Source organism: Oncorhynchus kisutch, linkage group LG6, assembly GCF_002021735.2.
Source record: "Oncorhynchus kisutch isolate 150728-3 linkage group LG6, Okis_V2, whole genome shotgun sequence".
Classification (NCBI taxonomy): domain Eukaryota; kingdom Metazoa; phylum Chordata; class Actinopteri; order Salmoniformes; family Salmonidae; genus Oncorhynchus; species Oncorhynchus kisutch.
Window position 1 is genome coordinate 53,271,270 of NC_034179.2, and position 19,625 is coordinate 53,290,894.

At 43.8% G+C, this 19,625-nt stretch overlaps 1 protein-coding gene across 1 annotated transcript in view; it reads right to left on the reverse strand.

Moving 5' to 3' along the window:
- The window catches only part of LOC116374319 (bile salt-activated lipase-like), a 9,447-nt gene extending 557 nt beyond the window's left edge, over positions 1–8,890 (reverse strand). Inside the window, exons 1-2 of the mRNA XM_031825951.1 lie at positions 8,734–8,890; positions 1–183 (exon numbers count right to left, since the gene is read on the reverse strand). The exon at positions 1–183 is cut by the window's left edge and continues 557 nt beyond it. Of these exons, the coding sequence (XP_031681811.1) occupies positions 1–183; positions 8,734–8,890 (340 nt within the window). The remainder of the gene's footprint in view (positions 184–8,733) is intronic.
- Between the last annotated feature and the right edge of the window lie 10,735 nt (positions 8,891–19,625).

Sequence of the window (19,625 nt, forward strand, 5' to 3'; positions counted from 1 at the left end):
GTGGGTGTCTCTGGAAGCCTGTAGGAGAGATGGGTGGGTGTCTCTGGAAGCCTGTAGGAGAGTTGGGTGGGAGTCTCTGGAACCCTGTAGGAGAGATGGGTGGGTGTCTCTGGAAGCCTGTAGGAGAGATGGGTGGGTGTCTCTGGAAGCCTGTAGGAGAGATGGGTGGGTGTCTCTGGAATCCTGTAGGAGAGATGGGTGGGTGCAGATTTGAAAGCTGTCAGACCAAAGGGACCGAAGTTACTCTGCTGGAGGAAAGAGCTGAATTGTGGTGAATCCCCCCTGGGGGTGTTCTGGTCTCCATGGATGTTGGGTGTGACTATTTACCTAATGTCTTCATGTGTTCACAATGTCTATGTGTTCAAGTCACTCTACACTGTCAGAATTAGCTATCTGATGTGTGCATCCAGGCATTCCCAGTACAGCCAGGCCGTCCCTTCCAAGTACTCTCCTCAATGCCTGTGCGGTAATTTAAACAACCTCATTCATTTGATTGTGTTGCAGTTTAGATTTTTCAAATCAGTGCAGCAAGCTGCCAAAAGTCCCTTTCACAACCCTTAGTCTTGGCCTAGCTCGTCTCCACATACATTAGTGGGCTACAACATAATCATTAAAGCCATGGCAAAACTCAAAATATCAACCACATGCAGAAAAGACACATCAATCGCTAATGTTTGTTTAATGAAAATCATTATAATAACTACAAAAAAATGGTGGTAAAAAAAATCTATGAAAACCCACTCCCTTGACTTCCTTCATTAGAATGACATATATTAATCAATGCTTTTATCCCTGTCTTGTAAAACAAAGTATTGAGACATGACAAGTAAGTCATTAAAGGAATAAACAAATAAATAAATAATGGATAAATGGCACACTCCCCCTCCTGAGCCAGACATCCTGCTGACTTTATTGGGTGACCATAAAATACATGGTCTGGTCCTGGATTAGGTTAATTATTTCCTTGTGTTAATTTTACCCTACAATCTTCTCTCTCTCTCTCTCTCTCTCTCTCTCTCTCTCTCTCTCTCTCTCTCTCTCTCGCTCTCTCTCTCTCCCTCTATCCCCCCTCTCTTTCTCTCTTACCACCTTTTCTCTATATTCACCTCTTTCTTTTATCAATCGCTCTCTTCCTCTCCATATCTCTTTCTCTCTCCCTCCCATTCTCTCCACCTCTCCCACGTCCCCCCCCCCCCCCCTCTCTCTCTCAGAGATTAAGGGTCATGTTGCCTTTTACAGTCTCTCACTGTGCTCCAGTCTGATAAATGCAGTGAGGCGTAGAGTGCAGGCTCAGCGGCGGCTCGGCTCCAGGAATCAGCGCCACTTTTCCAGTGCCAATAAATTTGGGAATTAGCTAGTGTGAAGGAAGTATGATCCATTAAGTGCTAAGTGATGCTGTCTCCCCCTCCTCCTCTCCCTCTCTGCCTCCTCTCCTTCCTCATCCTCCCCTCCACATACTCCTCCCCCAACCCTCCTAATTTTAATTATCCTCATCCCCCTCTTCCTCCTCCTCTTCCTCCAACATTGTTGGATAGGCATTGCTGAAATGTTTGTCCATTTGAAATCTGTTTAATAGATCTAGTCTGGGGATTTTACATTATGACAGTGAATTATTTGGGCTTACTTGTCAATTGAATTGTCAATCCATCAGCTAAATTGCCACACCACCCTCAAAACATATTCCAATCCTCATCCCCAGGAAGAGAGAGACAGGCCCTTGGTGTTTATCAGACCCACTCAGGCCTGTCTCTCTCTTCCTGGGGATGAGGATTGGAACATGTTTGGGGGTGGTTTGGCAATCAGAAATAAACCTAATTGTATGTTCCAATCCTCATCCCCAGGAAGAAAGATACAGGCCATTGGTGTTTATCAGACCCACTCATGTACAACTGGCTTTAATGACTGAACAATGGCTTGACTCCAATCTGCCCTGCATGACCTCCTGGCTTTGATTTTCCCAAATCCATTTAATATTTTACCTCTGCCCCAAAACAAACATCATGATTTTCACTCTGGAATTCTGAACATCATTCTGCTTCATGTAAAATAAGACAAATTACAGGGACCAGATTCTGACTGTGGAAATAATTCATTAACAAACTTGAGTTTTATGCTCATCTTTTTCTCATATAAGCTGTGGGAGAGAGGGATTGCCAGAGGAGACGTCTTGGCTCTGCTTGTGTTCCCACTGAAAGGATTGAATGGCGCAAAGAGGAGATGACCTGTTTGGACAGAGCTCCAGTGTTTTCTCCCTCCCCCCTCTCTTTCTGTCCTTCTGTAGCAGAAACAGTGTAAAGTTAAAAAGGGAATAGTAAAATTACTCAATGAAACATCTCTTGGTGTGTGTTGGCTACATGGTGTTTATGCCTAGTGAGGGAGGCCTGTTCTGCTCTCTTCAGCTCTGCTCTGTGCTGTGCTGGTCTGACCGTGTTTGCTCTGGTTCAGAACCTGCTCAGGCCTCCTCTGGGACCACAGCCATGTGCTTTGGAGGCCCTCAATAAGGAAACCACACAAGAGAGCATTGCAGGGGGGAGAATGTTCCTGAAAAAGCCCTGCTGCTCCCAGCCAGGACACCAGCGAGAAAACCAAACTGGATGTGGTGAAAATGTCAAATTACTAAAGGAAACTAAAGGGAAACCTCAGGCGAGTGAAAAAAAATACGGACGTGTTTGTGTTTTACAACATGCTGTTCAAAGCAGTGGAGGAGAAGTAAGCAAGAGGGGACGAGAGATACACTGAGGTGGGGGAAAATAAAATTGAATATAAACAAAAATGGACCAGGAGCTTGTATCTTCATGCCATGTTAAATAAAGTGTTTCAGTAGTACTGAGGAAGGGTTAAAAGTGTCTGGTGTTTGCTGCATGTGTCTGAAGAAAACAGTGTCTGCCTCTGCACTGGGCTGGCTCCACAAAGGCTCCATTCCCAGCAGTTATGGAGGACAGAGACCGCTAACAGCTTCCTCCTCACTTCATAACAAACAGTGCGAGGCCAGGCCCCCGAGGCTTCCTGTGTCCCACACACAGCCCACAAATAAACACAATCACGTTAATTTACCTCTAGCCCAACCCCCCCCCCCCCCCCCCCCCCCCCCCCCAAACCCCCAACCCCCCCAACCCCTCGCTCCACGCCGCTGCACGGAAAAGAACTCAGCACAAATTGCTCAAACTATTTTTTTTCTTCTCTCATTAGAAGGGAGATTCTCCATGTCCCCGTGTTTCATGCAGCTGCAAAGGCTGCAAATGTCTGCTAATTGGATCAGAGAAGTAGAGTTTCTTTCTTCTTACAAGGTAATCAAGAACACAAAGATAAAGAAAACACTGCACAGGTTCTTTATCCATACCCTTCATCCATATCTTCACTTCATAAACATTTGTTCACTTTCCTCTATAGGGAACAGAGGGGTACCCTTGTTTCTGGGAAACCGTACACAAAAGGAATCATTTCACCAAATATTTAGGAAGATGTCATCATTTAATGGAGTCTGTCAAGGAAGAAACCACATGGAAAAAGTGGTATGCAAGTTAGGTCCAAAAAATGATTTTCATCAAGTCAAATGAATGTATTGTGTTAGAGGTTTCATGATGCTTGTATCTAAACCAAAGTAGATCATTTTAAGATTGTTCTATACATCAGTTGGGGTCTCTATAAGCTTCAATAATGATGTCCGAAACCTAGCATGAAAGTGCATCCTTGTAGCTGTGTGGGTTAATATTGTCAAAATGTTTGCCTTGGGGTAAATTGAGCCAATGGCTATGGGGTAAATTGAGCCAATGGCTATGGGGTAAATTGAGCCAATGGCTATGGGGTAAATTGAGCCAATGGCTATGGGGTAAATTGAGCCAATGGCCATGGGGTAAATTGAGCAAATGGCCATGGGGTAAGTTGAGCCAATTGCCATGGGGTAAGTTGAGCCAATGGCCATGGGGTAAATTGAGCCAATGGCAATGGGATAAGTTGAGCCAATAGCAAGTGTCTTCTTCCCAAGTGTATTGCAGGGCATTATCGCTGGAATATGAGGTAACAACAGGGCCTATGTTAAAAACAAGTACAAAGTGTTTTTTAGGTGTTACGCCTATGTTTAAAATATATTTAAAATGATTAAAAGACAAAAAAGCGATCGTGATTGTGTTTGGGAAATATAGATAGGCATGGTTTTAAAAAAGGTAGTGGTAATATTTCAATCAGTACAGAAATTTCTAGGCGGCTCAACTTACCCCATAGGACAGACATAAGTCGTGCCAAGAGGCTACATTTTTGAACAAGCTATGTTTTCAAAACTGTAATGTTTGGCATTAGTTCTGATTAATTCCAGTTACACACAACATGCTGAAACATATGTAAATATCTTGGTTAGAAAGAATACTATATTTTCCTTGACAGAGTGATGCTGAACGTAAAAAAATTTCTCAACTTACCCCACTCTCCCCTATGACCAATGGAAAGGCTGGAATTTAAACATAGCAAGTGATAAATCACATCCTGCATCAGTAAGGATACAAGTCCCATTTAAGTGATTTAATAAATTGGACAATTTTTTATTTGACCTTTATTTATTTAGGAAAGTCAGTTAAGAACAAATTCTCATTTTCAATGATGGCCTAGGAACTGCCCTAGGCATTGTACCTTGTCAGCGCGGGGATTTGAACTTGCAACCTTTCGGTTACTAGTCCAACACTCTAACCACTAGGATACCCTGCCGCCCCAACAATGTTTACTGGGTCAAACATAACGAGTGCAACATTTTTCACACATTTCCTTTATCGTACAAACACAGCCATTGAGACTGGCGTAAGGTAATGTATTCTAATCCAATAGGTTGTACTGACTGAGCCATAGACTCGATCAAAGAGAGCCCTCAGTGTGCAATAACAGCTAATATAAGATTAATCAGGGTTAATCACGGGTTAATCAGTCAGTGGTGCCATATTCAGGAGGAATTTGGCTGCCATGCGGTGGGCTCTAGAGGCTCTGATGTGGCGGACGGACAAGTCTGAAAACTCTGCAGGGAATCACTGCAGATAGCTAGCTAGAGCACAGAGGGAAAGAGAGAACAGCTAGAGCCATACTGCCATTATCATTCAGCACATCAAGGTTTTACTTAATGACTATGATATGTGGTTGTCTTACCTACCTTAGTTTAATGCACTGACTGTGAGCCGATCTGGAAAAGAGTGTCTGCTCAATGTGCCCCACAAGACCGTGAGGAGCTAACGCAAGTCTCAGGCAAATGATGCATCACGCGAGCGAGTTTCCCTGAACCACCTCTGTTACATGGACCAGATCCAGTCTGACGCAGGGAAAGTACAGTAGTGCACACTCCAGAGAGGGGGCCAGAAGTCAAACACGGCTATGACTGTTCATTTTTCATCCTGCACGCTACCACAACGAACCATTACTTACCCTGTGCTCTTATGTTCACACTGCGTTGTACTGTGTTCATAATTGAATTACACCTCCTCTCTCCCGTTGAGAGCTCAAGCCAAGTCCTTGATGTAAAACAAAACCGCATACGGCCACATCAGCACACATAAATAATATCTGCTCCATGAGGCACTATGGTTTCATACAGAAGAAAATAAAAACTGCGGACATACTGTACACTCGCATATAAATCAGCCTCAACTGTCCACAAACTCCAATGAGCTATGCAACACTTTCTAGACATTATTTAGCCAACCGTGGTTGACCGCCAACCCGAGTAGGCCAATGTAGACACAATTTTAAACGCCTTCATCATTGAGAGAGAGAGAGAGAGAGAAAGAGGGAGAGAGAGAACATGACCAGCACTAGCTTATTGGCTAAACTGCGCATTTGTGTTGGCATGGCGTGCATCACCTTCAACCAGCGTGGATAGTCTTTTGGGAGATGATTTTATTGATGGTAGAAGACAAGATAGTGCATGTGAGCTAAGCTATGTACATACTGTCTATGTTTACGCTTATAGATGCATGTGAGCCTGCCCAGAGCCACCCCTCCCTTCCCCCCTTCCCCACCCTCCCGACCCCCTCCTCTTCTTCTCTGGGTCGGATGAAAGACAGAGGCACCGGTTTAGGAAACCTAGTAGGCGCATAATTAGCAGACAGGATCAAGCGCTGCTTACAATCCCTCCCCCGATTAGCAATCACATTGTATACACCTCCGCTAATTAAACCAATCATCTGGCATGTCCATGTAACGTTCACTTCCTTGTTTCCGTTCGCTATTCATTTCCAGCAGAACCTCATCTGGGTGCCATTTGAGCAGGCAGGGGGAGAGTAATACCCAGTGTCACCCAGCTCAGGGGGAAAGGAAAGAGAGAGACGCTAATATTAATTCATTCGGGGGACTCTCTCTCTCTCTCTCAAAGCTGATTGACAGACAAGGTTCTGTTTGCAGGAAAGGCTGCGCACCGTATTGAAAAATGTGGTGATATACAGGTGCTGCAATAGGGATATGGGACCTATTGGACCTCCTGCGTGTGTTTGGCCTTTGCCTCAACTTCATGCACTGTTATGGGAGGATTGTTATGAATGGAACATACCATAAAGCCAAGGACAGAGAAATGTTAGTCCCTCAGAGTATACACTTACAAAAAAACCCACAAAAAATAAAAACCACATGGTTTTTGGACACGCATAAACATATCATGTGCGAAATCGATTGGGTTTAATTCCAGAGCGCGATAAACATCAATTTTTCACATTTACATAAAAATAAAAAGACATCTTAAACAAACGTTCATGGGTCCCTTTCGATGTGTATGAATTGTGGCTGTTCTCATACTTTTAAACATTTACTTGACTTCGTCTGGGGCCGCACAACACCCGTGCCAATATATCCTCCAAATACTGACTTCTCGGACATTATCACTTAATTATTCCCAAATACATTTATAACTGTAACGTTAGTGTTCGTTTCCTTACATTTTGCATCATTCCATTACTTCGTTAGTTTACCTTTCGTTCCTCACTGACGTTTGTGTGGTTGTTTCTGAGGATCGCTAGCGATGGTGGATCATATTAGGCTAACGTATTACAAGTTGTGCAATAATTTGGGACATGTGGCCTATTTGAATCGTTATGGAAGGCAGACCATACAGAGCCGTTTAAACCTGGAGCCTTGGACACAGTTGACGAGGACTGGACCATTGTCGTCGCAGTTCCATTAGTGAGGATTATTAGGGTAGATTTATAGACTACTATATAGACTACTGTTCAACACCTATTGTACACTTTTCACCTTCCAATATTTCATGGATTGAACAATTAAATATGTCAACTTTCAGGATGAATCAAACCACTGTATTTTTGATTCACCAATATGTTTAGTGCGTAAAGGCTGTAGGGCCTTAATACTTTCCTAACCCTAAATAATATACGTGATCAGAGTATTTTTTAAATCTACCAAATTTGAAATGATTGGGGTTATTGTCTTACTGAAAAATCCACTTGTGGCCAAGTTTCAGCCTCCTGGCAGAGGCAACCAGGGCTAAAATGTCCTGGTACTGGGTAAAGTTCACGATGCCATTGATCTTAACAAGGGACCCGTAACATCAAAGATCCACCACCATACTTTACCGTTTAGTATGAATTACTTTTCTGCCGACCATAGCTTCCGGTTCCAATCCAAGTGCCAATGCCGTTTAGCAAACTCCAGGCGGTGCTATGGTCAGATGACATGAAAATAGAGCTCTTTGGTGGGTTTGGCATTGAAACATTGAAATATGTGCAGAAAAGTTCCTCCTACATATGGTAAGATATGGTGGTGGATCTTTGATGTTATGGGGCTATTTTGTTCCACTGGTCTTGGGGCCCTTGTTAAGGTCAATAGCATCATTCATTTGACCAAGTACTAGGACATTTTAGACAAAAACCTGGTTGCCTCTGCCAGGAAGCTGACACTTGGCAGCAAGTGGATCTTCCGGCAAGACAATAACCCCAAGCACGAATCAAAATCCACAGAGAAATTGTTACTCGACCACAAAATCTAAATTTCGCAATGGCCATCTCAGTCTCCGGACTTGAACCCCATTGAAAACCTGTGGTTTCAAGGATCTGGAAAGATTCTGTATGGAGGAATGGTCTAAGATCATTGTGACCTGCCTACTTTTGCCCTAAAAAAAAAAACAATCCTGTCTAAAATTTGAGCAGGCTCTCCGTGTGTGTGTGTGTGTGTTTGTGTGTGTGCGTTTGTTTGTGTGTGAATGTGGAGGTGCGAGGAAGGGGGGAAACCTTAAACATGAACTCCAGTGAGAGGCAGACCTTGGCTGAGTGAAAATTCCTTCATGCATTATTAGGAGCCGCTGCTCAAGAAGAAGTCATTTCACCACCACTTCAAAACTAGGCCCAGTGGCCAGAAATCAATTCCCTGGGCTGCTTCCACCCAGTGGCATCTTTGAATCCAAACAAAGGCCAGAGGGCCAGAGACAGAGAGATATAGTGGTCAGTGCTGCGGCTCCACACTCTCTGCCAGTCACTCAGACCATCAGCTCTCCCTCACGCCGGCCCAGGGCACCATCCTATTGGACAAACTGTGTGGGGTACACCACCAACCATTCACTCGACCAGAGATCAGCCTTTACTATGCTATAAAGGAAGGGTTTCAGGCCAAATATGAGGGACCCTGGGAACAACAGTCAGTCATTGTGCAAGGGCTGTGGAGGGGTGTATACATGAGGACTGTAAGGATGGCTTGCTGTGGGGCTGACAGAGCAGGCAGGCAGGGGCCACCATTGTGAGGCCTGGACAGAGGTACCTTTGTCTGGGGTACCGTCGCCTAGCAGGTGCTGTCTTACCCACTCTCCTCTCGCTGTGGGGAGCTCCTGTATCCAGCCCCCCGGGGGCAGGAAAGAACCTTGCGGGTGGGCGGATGAGAGCCCCCTCTCTCCCAGATGGCCCCCCTCCTCTCCCATGGCATAGAGAGAGATGGAGGGAGAGAGAGCGATGGAGAAATTATACAGAAAGATGGAGAGAGTATGATACAGAATAGAGGAGAGAAAGAGAGAGATGCGCTCTGATCGTCAGATGGGAAGGGCATTTATTGATCATCTCTCTCTCACAAATAAAGGAAATCCTCAAGCACATGAACTGGACTTTATTAAACCGACCCCCTCTCTTCTCTCTGCACCCTAATACCAGGAGAGGAAAAGAAGAAGGGGAGGATGGAAGGATGGGGATGCGGAGTGTGGGTTATTGAAGAGAGAGAGAGAGAGAGAGAGAGAGAGAGAGGGAGAGAGAGAGAGGGTGAGCGAGAGAGGGTGAGCGAGAGAGAGAGAGGAGGATGGGCTAAGAGGTTAAGATGGATCAGGGGAGGGGTGATTAGAGGGAAGAAGAGAGAGAAAGACACAGGAAAAAATAATATGAGAAAAGAGTAAGGGAGAGATTAACACACTAATCCAATATCCGATGCTCCTGGACGACAGGGCGGGCGCTGAAGGATGTGTCTCGTAAGCATTTCATCGTGACACACCACATCCTACGCTAGGAGCCGCAGGAGCAGCAGCCTAAGCCAGGGAAGCACGCTGCCAGCCCGCCCTCCGGCCAGCTCCAGACCAGGCCACCACTCGCTCATACGCAACACACACCACCTACCCTACCCCACTCACATCCTGGATTTACAAACCTCTCTGTGTTCTCTGGAAACCAACCACCCTCTCTCTCTCTCTCTCTCTCTCTCTCTCTCTCTCTGAGGCATGGTCACTCCCATCCTCAAACAGGGCTGGGGGTATTTTTCAACATTTAATGTTATAAGACTTTAGGAAGATTTGTCCTCATGGACCTAGTTACTGCACCCTAAATGGCACCCTATTCACTTTATAGTGCACTACTTTTGACCAGGACCCATAGGGCCCTTTTGTATCCCTTACAGAAAAAAGGTTTTCACATGTGAAATGGCTGTATTCGCATGTTGAGCTTGAATTTCACATGTGTTACAATTAGAATTCATATGCTAACACCACCTTTTCATGTTAGGAGAATAACATGGTTTCACCTCAAATGTGAATTGTAGTTTCAACTTGTGAAAGATGTTTACACGTGAAAATCACATTTGCATTTGGGTCATTCCACAAATTCGGGGCCGTTTAAGAAATGTAACTTGGTAAAAGAAAACTCTGGATTTAGATTAATTGTACTTTCTGTAACAAAGAGCTCGTGTTAAACTTCATAAAAAACAAACAAATTTCCTCGTCTCTAGAGATGAAATAAAAACAAATACTATAGTAAGTGCCTATTAAGTGCCAAATAAAGTAAGGGTTGAGCGTAACAGGGTTGATGATTTAATCTTAAATCAGCCAGAAACAGTCTTTGTTGTGTGCAACAGGGAGCGACAATTGAAAAACAAAAACATCTATGGGTAACAGGGTTGACGTGTTATGATCGATCTGCTCAGTTTTCAACCACAAAACGCCAGAAAATTGCCAAAAAGAGAAGAACCAGCTCACCTGCTTTTACACTATGATTTGACTATTAGATGTTCAATGTATCTTTTGAATATTTTTGTATACATATTTTCTTAAAATGAGGGACCGACGTAAATAAATCACTAATCACATGAAATAAATAATAATCTTCAGAAATGACTTTGTCAAAGCAACAAAATAACTATGGCTTTACAATCATGGTGAAAACGTGCATACATTTTGGGGTTAAGTGTGTTGAAAGGTCCTAGAAGTGACACAGGGTTGACACAGGGTTGACACCGGGTTGACACAGGGTTGACACAGGGTTGACACCGGGTTGACACATTGTTGACACAGGCACATGTCAAAATGCAGAATTTTGACACTTTAGTAAGTCTTTATTCATATTAAAACTCTGATTTATTGAATTCTCCATGTCATCTAAAGTGCCTTCAAAAAGTATTCACACCCCTTGACCTGATCCACATGTTGTTGTGTTACAGACAGTGTGAAAAATGTATTAAATTGGGATTTTTTTGGTCACTGGCTAACACCTCAATGTCAAAGTGGGATTTCACCATGATACCAATGGTGACTTTAAAACAGTTACATAGTTTAATGGCTGTTACAACATTGTTGTTACTCCACAATACTAACCTAATTAACAGAGTGAAAAGAGAGAAACCTATACAGAATACAAATATTCCAAAACATTCTTTCCGTTTGCAACAAGGCACTAATGTAACACTGCAAAATATTTGGCAAAGCCATTAACTTTTTTTCACTGAATACAAAGTGTTATGTTTGCGGCAAATCCAAAACAACATGTTTCTGCGTACCACTCTCCATATTTTCAAGCATAGTGGTGTCCGCATCATGTTATGGGTATGCTTTTAATGGTTAAGGACTGGGGAATTTTTCAAGGATAAAAAAGAAACGCAATAGAGCTAAGCACAGGCAAAACCCAAGAGGAACACTTGGTTCAGTCTGCTTTCCACCAGACACTGGGAGTTGAATTCACATTTCAGCGGGATAACAACCTAAAACACAAGGCCAATTCTACACTGGAGTTGCTTACCAAGAAGACAGTGAATGTTCCTGTGTGGCAAAGTTACAGTTTTGACTTAAATCTACTTGAAAATGGATGGCAAGACCTGAAAATGGCCCTACCAATGATCAACAACCAATTTGACAGAGCTTGAATCATTTTGAAAATAACAATGGGCAAATATTGCCCAATTCAGGTGTTGAAAGCTCTTAGAGATTTACCCAGAAAGACACGTAGCTGTAATCGCTGCCAAAGCTGCTTCTACAAAGTGTTGACTCGGGAGTGTGAATACTTATGGAAATGAGATTTTTCTGTATTTAATATTCAATACAATTTGCAAACATTTCTAAAAACATGTTTTCACTTTATGGGGTATTGTGTGTAGAGGAGTGCTGATTTTTAAATTTTTTAATTCAGGCTGAAATACAACAAAATGTGGAATAAGTCAAGGAGTATGAATACTTTCTGAAGGCATTGTATATTAACGTTGGCTTCTCCCGTGGGAGATGCAGGTTTAAATCCCACCGATCACAAGAGTACTCCAATAGAAATCTCTGATCACAGTTATAGATGATGTCATGGCGAAGTTGTTTTTTACTCAAATTTAAATGAGTCAGTTTGTCACATTCACAAGGTTGGAGTAATAACATGTTCAACTATTTAAGACATTGGCTTGATTCTAGGTTGTGTCTTTAAATTTCGAGAAAATGAACAACTAAGGAAGAATTTTTCTCTTTTTTCATTGACTTCTCAAACACCAAACCCTGGCCAGGTCTGTTTGGTCTGTTTCGCAATCTGTTTTGGTATGTTTTTTTTTTTTTTACATACAGGGGTCCTAAAATTCTAATGAAATAGCTAAATGATCCATGGTATGACCATCTTAAAACAATTACATATGTCAGCTTATAACTCTCTCACTCTTGCTTTTCCTTCATTTTTTATTTGTTCAAAACTGTTCAACTATTGTCTTTCTCTTTCTTTGAGTCAACTACTCACCACATTTTATGCAAAGAGTGCTAGCTAGCTACAGCTTATGCTTTCAGTACTAGATTAATTCTCTGATCCTTTGATTGGGTCGACAACATGTCAGTTCATGCTTTAAGAGCTCTGATAGTTTGGAGGACGTCCTCTAGAAGTTGTCATAATTACTGTGTAAGTCTATGGAAGGGGGTGAGAACCATGAGCCATGTACCAAGAGGAGGACAAAAACTAGCTGTCCTCCAGCTACACCATGGTGCTACCCTACAGAGTTGTTGTTGAGGCTACTGTAGACCATCATTGAGAAAGTATTTAGTATAAAACGGATACATTTTTTAAAATTCTTTCACTATTTTTATTTTTATGAAATTCACTGAGGAGGATGGTCCTCCCCTTCCTCCTCTGAGGAGCCTCCACTGGTTGAGATGTTGAGCTGTTTTATATTACACACGCACACTCGCGTGTACACACACACACACACACACAACGCCTCCTTATCCCCCGGCAGTAGACATCTCAGCCAACTGCAGAGCTCTATCTATCTAGGTGAGGAGGACAGACGCAACAATGTTGACCATTCACTTCAGGAATCCTCCCCCCTTTTGTGTCCTGTTCACAATGCAACCACAGCAGCCAGGCTACACCTCCTCAGTCAGGTTTGGTAAAAATAGGAAACACAATAGAGAGCAAGAAACATTAGTAGTGAAGACAATGTGGCTGAGGACCCATAGTACAGCTGCCGGCTGCCTGAGTAGAGGAGCCACTGAGGGCTGCATAAATAGCAGATCATATCTTCTGACTGGTTATCCTTCTATTTATGGGCCTCGTATACAGGACCTCAGGGCAAACTGGAAAACTACACTCTCCATACTCCCTCAGGGTCTAGAGAAAGCAGTTTCCTGAGTCTATGGCCTTGGAGTCTCTAGCCTACTACTATGGTAGGTCTGCAGGGCAGTGGTACGGGAAGAAAGATTAAATAAAAAACTGATTTGCATCATACAGCCAGGTACATACACTAAATTCCTTTATCCTTATGGAATGTACTAAGAGAGGACAAGAGACTGAGAATCACTAGACTGGTGTCATCACTCCCTTTTTCCATGTTCCCAAACATGAGTTCAAAGTAGTTACCAACATAACGTAATGGAACTAACAACACCTGGGAACAACATAAGAAGAAGAAGTCAGTGAGAGTTGGACTGAGTGTGGGAGGGAGAGGAGAGAGGGGAGGAGAAGAGAGGAGACATGGAGAGGGAAGGTTTTGCAACAGTGTTCTCTGTGAGAAATAAATGTATGAAATGTTATTGCGGTTGTTTTGGCTGAGCTCCAGAGGAAGTGTTGGGCTTTGACAATGCGCTTACAAAGAATTCACTGCAGCTAAGTCCAAGTGGGCGTGTCAGCGCTGTGGGGTCGGAAGCCAAGTTTGGTTGGCTCTGGCCCCTCTGGCGCCTCGGGGGACTGCTGCGCTCTATGGAAGAGCTGTTATTCACGCAGCACAGAGAGTGCATAGGCAGAGAATTGTGTGTGTGTTTTGAGTATCTGAATGAGTGTGTGTTTGTGTGCGTGTGTATGTGTGTGTGTGCGTGTGTGCGTGTGTGTGAGTTGTGTGCATGCGTGTGTGGGTGCGTGCTTGTGTGTGTGTGTGTACTTGTGTCACAGAAATGCTCTTTTACACATGTCCTCCTCTTAGGCATAAGACATGCAAGTTGAAAGATTCATCCACGTGACATATACAACAGTTTCAGGTATTAAATAGTCAAACTACATGGTCTGACTACTTATAATGGTGGTGGGCCGAAGAGCCTCATTAAGATTCCTGTCCCCTACCATTCACCTCAATTCACTTTTGTTACCATTCCTTGAGCCATTTAAAAGATGGAAAAAAATCCAGTTTACTGAGCTACGACTTTGATCCACCAGTTTATAGGCTTCGTGTATGAATATGCTGCATCTCTTTGCACACAAACATTGACTGAAATGGTTGGCTTTCTTGGTATAATGTTTTCCTTCTGCACAAAGTAGTGAATGTAAGAAATCATATAATGGGAACAAGAGGACATATTTATAAGATGAAATGCTCTTGCAAGACACCAGTGCTATGCGTTTTACAACTGCCTGTGTTTTGAGCAGTGCAAATCCATTTGGAATGGGTGTTAGCAGAGTGGAAGCTCTGATACAGGGTCGGCAATAAATGGTGATAAGAAGTGCTGGCCTGACCAGCCTCGGGAAAGGGGAAATGATGCAAGACAGTAGCTCTTTGTTTCAAGTTTCTGCTTGGTCAGATGCCATGGAGTTCGGATAATGAAGGAGTCTGGCTGGTGCACTCTGAAACTTTTGGCCAACTCTGAATTCCATCTCCCGTTCTCTCTATCTCTATCTCCCTCTAGACCCCCCCCCCCCCCCCCCAGCGCTCTCGCCCCAATTTCCCTCCATTTTCTCTCCCCAACTCGCTCCCCATATTTCCTCTCTCCCACTTCCAGTGTTGAAGTGTGTTTCTCTTGCGCTGAAGTCTTCCTGTCACACTTGGTTCGTTGGGCTCTGAATACCAGTAAAAGAATGGTGCAGGATGGCTTTTGCAATCTCCAGGTCTAAATGTCAAAGTTACATTTCCAAACAGTGTGCACTTGCCATTTCCTCCCATCTGAGCGTGCATTCCTGCAGACCTGCACATGTCCCGTAGGAAAACCCAGAATGATCTCTCCTCCAATTCCCTGACCTCACAAATCATTCAGAGGCACTTTGTTTGACTCTCTCTCTCTAGTGCATGTCATTTGGTATTCACTACTAGTAGAGAGTGGGAGAGAGAGGGGAGAGGGGAGAGGGAGGGAGAATGGGGAATGAGTACTACACCAGATGTGGAAAGGACTTTTGCAATATGTCATCCAAACTGCAAGGGGACATTTACTTGAACCAAATCAACATGGATGAGTTTACTTGAGAAATGTGCAGACAGGTCTGTTCCAGTCACAGCACGAACTGACTGGCTGCACAAAATGGCTGCTGAACATGAGAAACACCAAGCAAAGAAAACAGCCCCAAAAAAGAGAAGGATCAACGGATGTTATGTGGCCAAAGTTGGACAGGGTGATCTGTTTTGACAGTCCAACTGTGTGTCTGCTGTGGCTGTGGCTTTCTCTCTCTGTGACTTCCAGAAAGGTGTGGCCTTACAGTAGGGCACATGTGGCCTGAACAGAACAAAGTCCTCTATAGGTGGAGGACTGGTGACACATTTCTGTTGAAAGGAGGGCTTTGCTATCTCCTAAGCTAACATATGGATTTTTTTAATGATGGTCATACCATGGATCATTAAGCTATTTCATTTAGAATTGTAGGACTCCTGCATGTAAAAAATATATATATATATATACAAAGATTATTTGATAAAATATAGAAATGCATTGAATAACACTTTCATAAATGACAAAAAAGACAGTCAAAAAATCTATCTTTTATTTATTTTTTAAATTGTACCCCCTTTTCTCCTCAATTTCGTGGTATCCAATTGTTAGTAGTTACTATCTTGTCTCATCGCTACAACTTTCGTACGATCTCTGGAGAGACGAAGGTCGAAAGCCATGCATCCTCCGAAACACATCCCAACCAAGCCGCACTGCTTCTTAAGTCAGCGCGCATCCAACCGGGAAGCCAGCCGCACCAATGTGTCGGAGGAAACACAGTGCACCTGGCGACCTGCACCCGGCCCGCCACAGGAGTTGCTAATGCGCAATGAGACAAGGATATCCCTAGCGGCCAAGCCCTCCCTAACCCGGACAATGCTAGGCCAATTGTCGCCCCATGGACCTCCCGGTTGCGGCCGGCTGCGAGAGAGCCTGGGCTCGAACCCTGAGTCTCTGGTGGCACAGCCCTAGACCACTGCGCCACACGGGAGGCCAAAAAAAATCTATCTTAAGGAATAAGGTTTTAAAGTTTCTCCCCTATATCTAGGAGATATGAGAAAGCTCCGGAAATATATAATTCTTCTTTTTTTTTTTTACCCCTTTCTCTTGTTGGCAAAACTACCTCCATATTTCCATTCATTTGTCATGGTTATTTTCAGGCGAGTCCCGTGACACTTGTGGGGGTAGAGCAAAACGGAGAACACCATCATGTTCGTGAGTCTCATCTTTCCATAGAGTGTCATAATAGTTAGTAGGCCAAACTGCTACAGCTACAGACGTTTTCAGCTACAGACGTCTCCTGGTCTGACAAACAGTGCTGCCACTTCCCACTGCAGATGCAGAAGGACGATAGCGGCTGGGATGGATTGAGTTCAAACTGACAGATTTTGAAGGGAACTTTTTTTAAATAATGTTAATTAGATTGACGCACAGGATTTGATATGATTACCCAGACTATCTATATACGCACACACACACACATGCATACGGACACAACACACACACAGACATACATACAAACACACACGCACACATACACACACACTTTCACACTCATCATATGCTGCTGCTACTCAGTTCTTTATTTGACTCTTATTATTTTCTATCCTGGTGCCTAGTCACTTTGCCCTGCTTTACCCCGCACACTGACTCGGTACCAGTACCCCCTGTATATAGCCTCGTTATTGTTATTCTTATTGTGTTACTTTTTATTATATTAGTTTTACTTTAGTCTATTTGGTAAATATCATCTTAACTCTTCTTGAACTGTACTGTTGGTTAAGGGCTTGTGTTTGGCGCATGTGACAAATAAAGTTTGATTTGATTTGATGTACATACAGTGCATTCGGAAAGTATTCAGACCCCTTGACTTTTTCCTCATTTTCTTTACGTTACAGCCTTATTCTAAAAATGGATTAAATAAATAAAAATCCTCAGCAATCTACACACAATAGCCCATAATAACACAGTTTTTTTGTGCAAATTTCGAAACAAAAAAAACTAGCATTCAGACCCTTTCCTATGAGACTCGAAATTGGTGTCAGGTGCATCCTGTTTTCATTGAAAATTATGCAGTATTTTATTATTTTATGTATTATTTCTTACATTGTTACCCAGGAAATGTTAAGTCTTATTACATACAGCCGGGGAAAACTATTGCATATGAGAGTGATGTCAACTTACCAACATTACGACCAGGAATATGACTATCCCGAAGCGGTCCTCTGTTTGGACCACTACCCAGGACAATTGATCTAATCCCAGAAGCCGACCCAAGACAACGGCGCCGCAGAAGGGGCAGACGGAGCGGCCTCCTGGTCAGGTTCCGTAGACGTGCACATCGCCCACCGCTCCCGAGTATACTACTCGCCAATTTCCAATCTCTTGACAACAAGGTAAACAAAATTCGAGCAAGGTTTGCCTTCCAGAGAGACATCAGAGATTGTAACATCCTCTGTTTTACGGAAACATGGCTCTCTCGGGATATGTTGTCGGACTCAGGTCAGCAACCCGGCTTCTCCATGCATCGCGCCGACAGAGATAAACACCTCTCTTAGAAGAGGGGGTGTATGCTTCATGATTAACGACTCATGGTGTAATCATAACAACATACAAGCACTCAAGTCCTTTTGCTCACCCGACCTAGAATTCCGCTCAATCAAATGCAGGCCATATTACCTTCCATCTGCGTACATTCCCCCTCAAGTAGACACCAAGATGGTCCGAAAGGAACTTCACTGGAATCTTAAGTAAACTGGAAAGCATATATCCTGAGGCTGCATTTATTGTAGCTGGGGATTTTCAAAAAGGTAATTTGAGAACAAGGCTACCTAATTCTATCAGCATATTGATTGCACTATGCGTGGGAGTAATACACTCGACCACTGCTACTCTAACTTCTGCAATGCATACAAAGCCCTCCCCAGCACTCCTTTCAGAAAATCCGACCATGACGCCATCTTGCTCCTACCGTCTTATAGACAGAAACGCAACCAGGACATACCAATGACTAGAACCATTCGAAGCTGGTCTGACCAATCAGAATCCACCCTTCAAGATTGTTTTGATCACGCGAATTGGGATATGTTCCGGTCAGCCTCAGAGAATAACATCAACCTATACGCTGACTCTGTGAGTGAATATATAAGGAAGTGCATTAGAGACTGTGTCTACCCTAACAAGAAACCGTAGATGGATGGCGGTATTCGCGCAAAACTGAAAGTGCGAACCATCACATCTAACCATGGAAATAGGTCTGGGAATATGGCTGATTATGAACAGTGTAGTTATTCCCTCCACAAGGCAATCAAACAAGTAAAATGCCGGTGCAGGGACAAAGTGGAGTCGCAATTCAACGGCTCAGACATGAGACGTATGTGGCAGGGTGTACAGGAAATCATGGACTACAAAAAGAAAACCAGCCACGTCACGGACAACGACATCACGCTTCCAGACAAACTAAACACGTTCTTTTCCCGATTTGAGGATAATACAGTGCAACCGTCGCAGCACGCTAACAAGAACTGCGCCCTCCTCCCCACTCATTCTCAGCGGCTGACGTGAGTAAAACAGTTAAACGTGTTAACCCTCGCAAGGCTGCTGGCCCAGACGACATCCCCAGCCGCGACCTCAGAGCATGCGCAGACCAGCTGGCTGGTGTGTTTATGGACATTCAATCGCTCCCTATCGCAGTCTGCTGTCCCCACATGCTTCAAGATGGCCACCATTATTCCCTTACCCAAGAAGGCAAAGATAATTGAACTAAATGACTACTGCCCCGTAGCATTCACTTCTATCATCATGAAGTACTTTGAGAGACTAATCAAGGACCATATCACCTCCACCTTACCGGCCACCCGAGACCCACTTCAGTTTGCACACCACCCTAATAGGTTCACAGACAATGCAATCGCCATCACACTGCACACTGCCCTATCCCATTTGGACAAGAGGAATACCTATGTAAGAACGCTGTTCATTGACTACAGCTCAGCATTCAACACCATAGTACCCTCCAAGCTTATCATCAAGCTGGAGACCCTGGGCCTCAACCCCGCCCTGTGCAATTGGGTCATGGACTTTCTGAGGGCCGCCCCCAGGTGGTGAATATAAGAAACAACATCTCCACCTCGCTGACCCTTGACACTCGGACCCAACAAGGGTACATGCTCAGCCCCCTCCTGTACCCCCTGTTCACCCACGACTGCATGGCCATGCCGCCTCCAACTCAATCATCAAGTTTGCAGATGACACAACAGTAGTGAGCCTGATTACCAACAACAACAAACAGCCTACAGGGAGAAAGTGAGGGCACTCGGAGTGG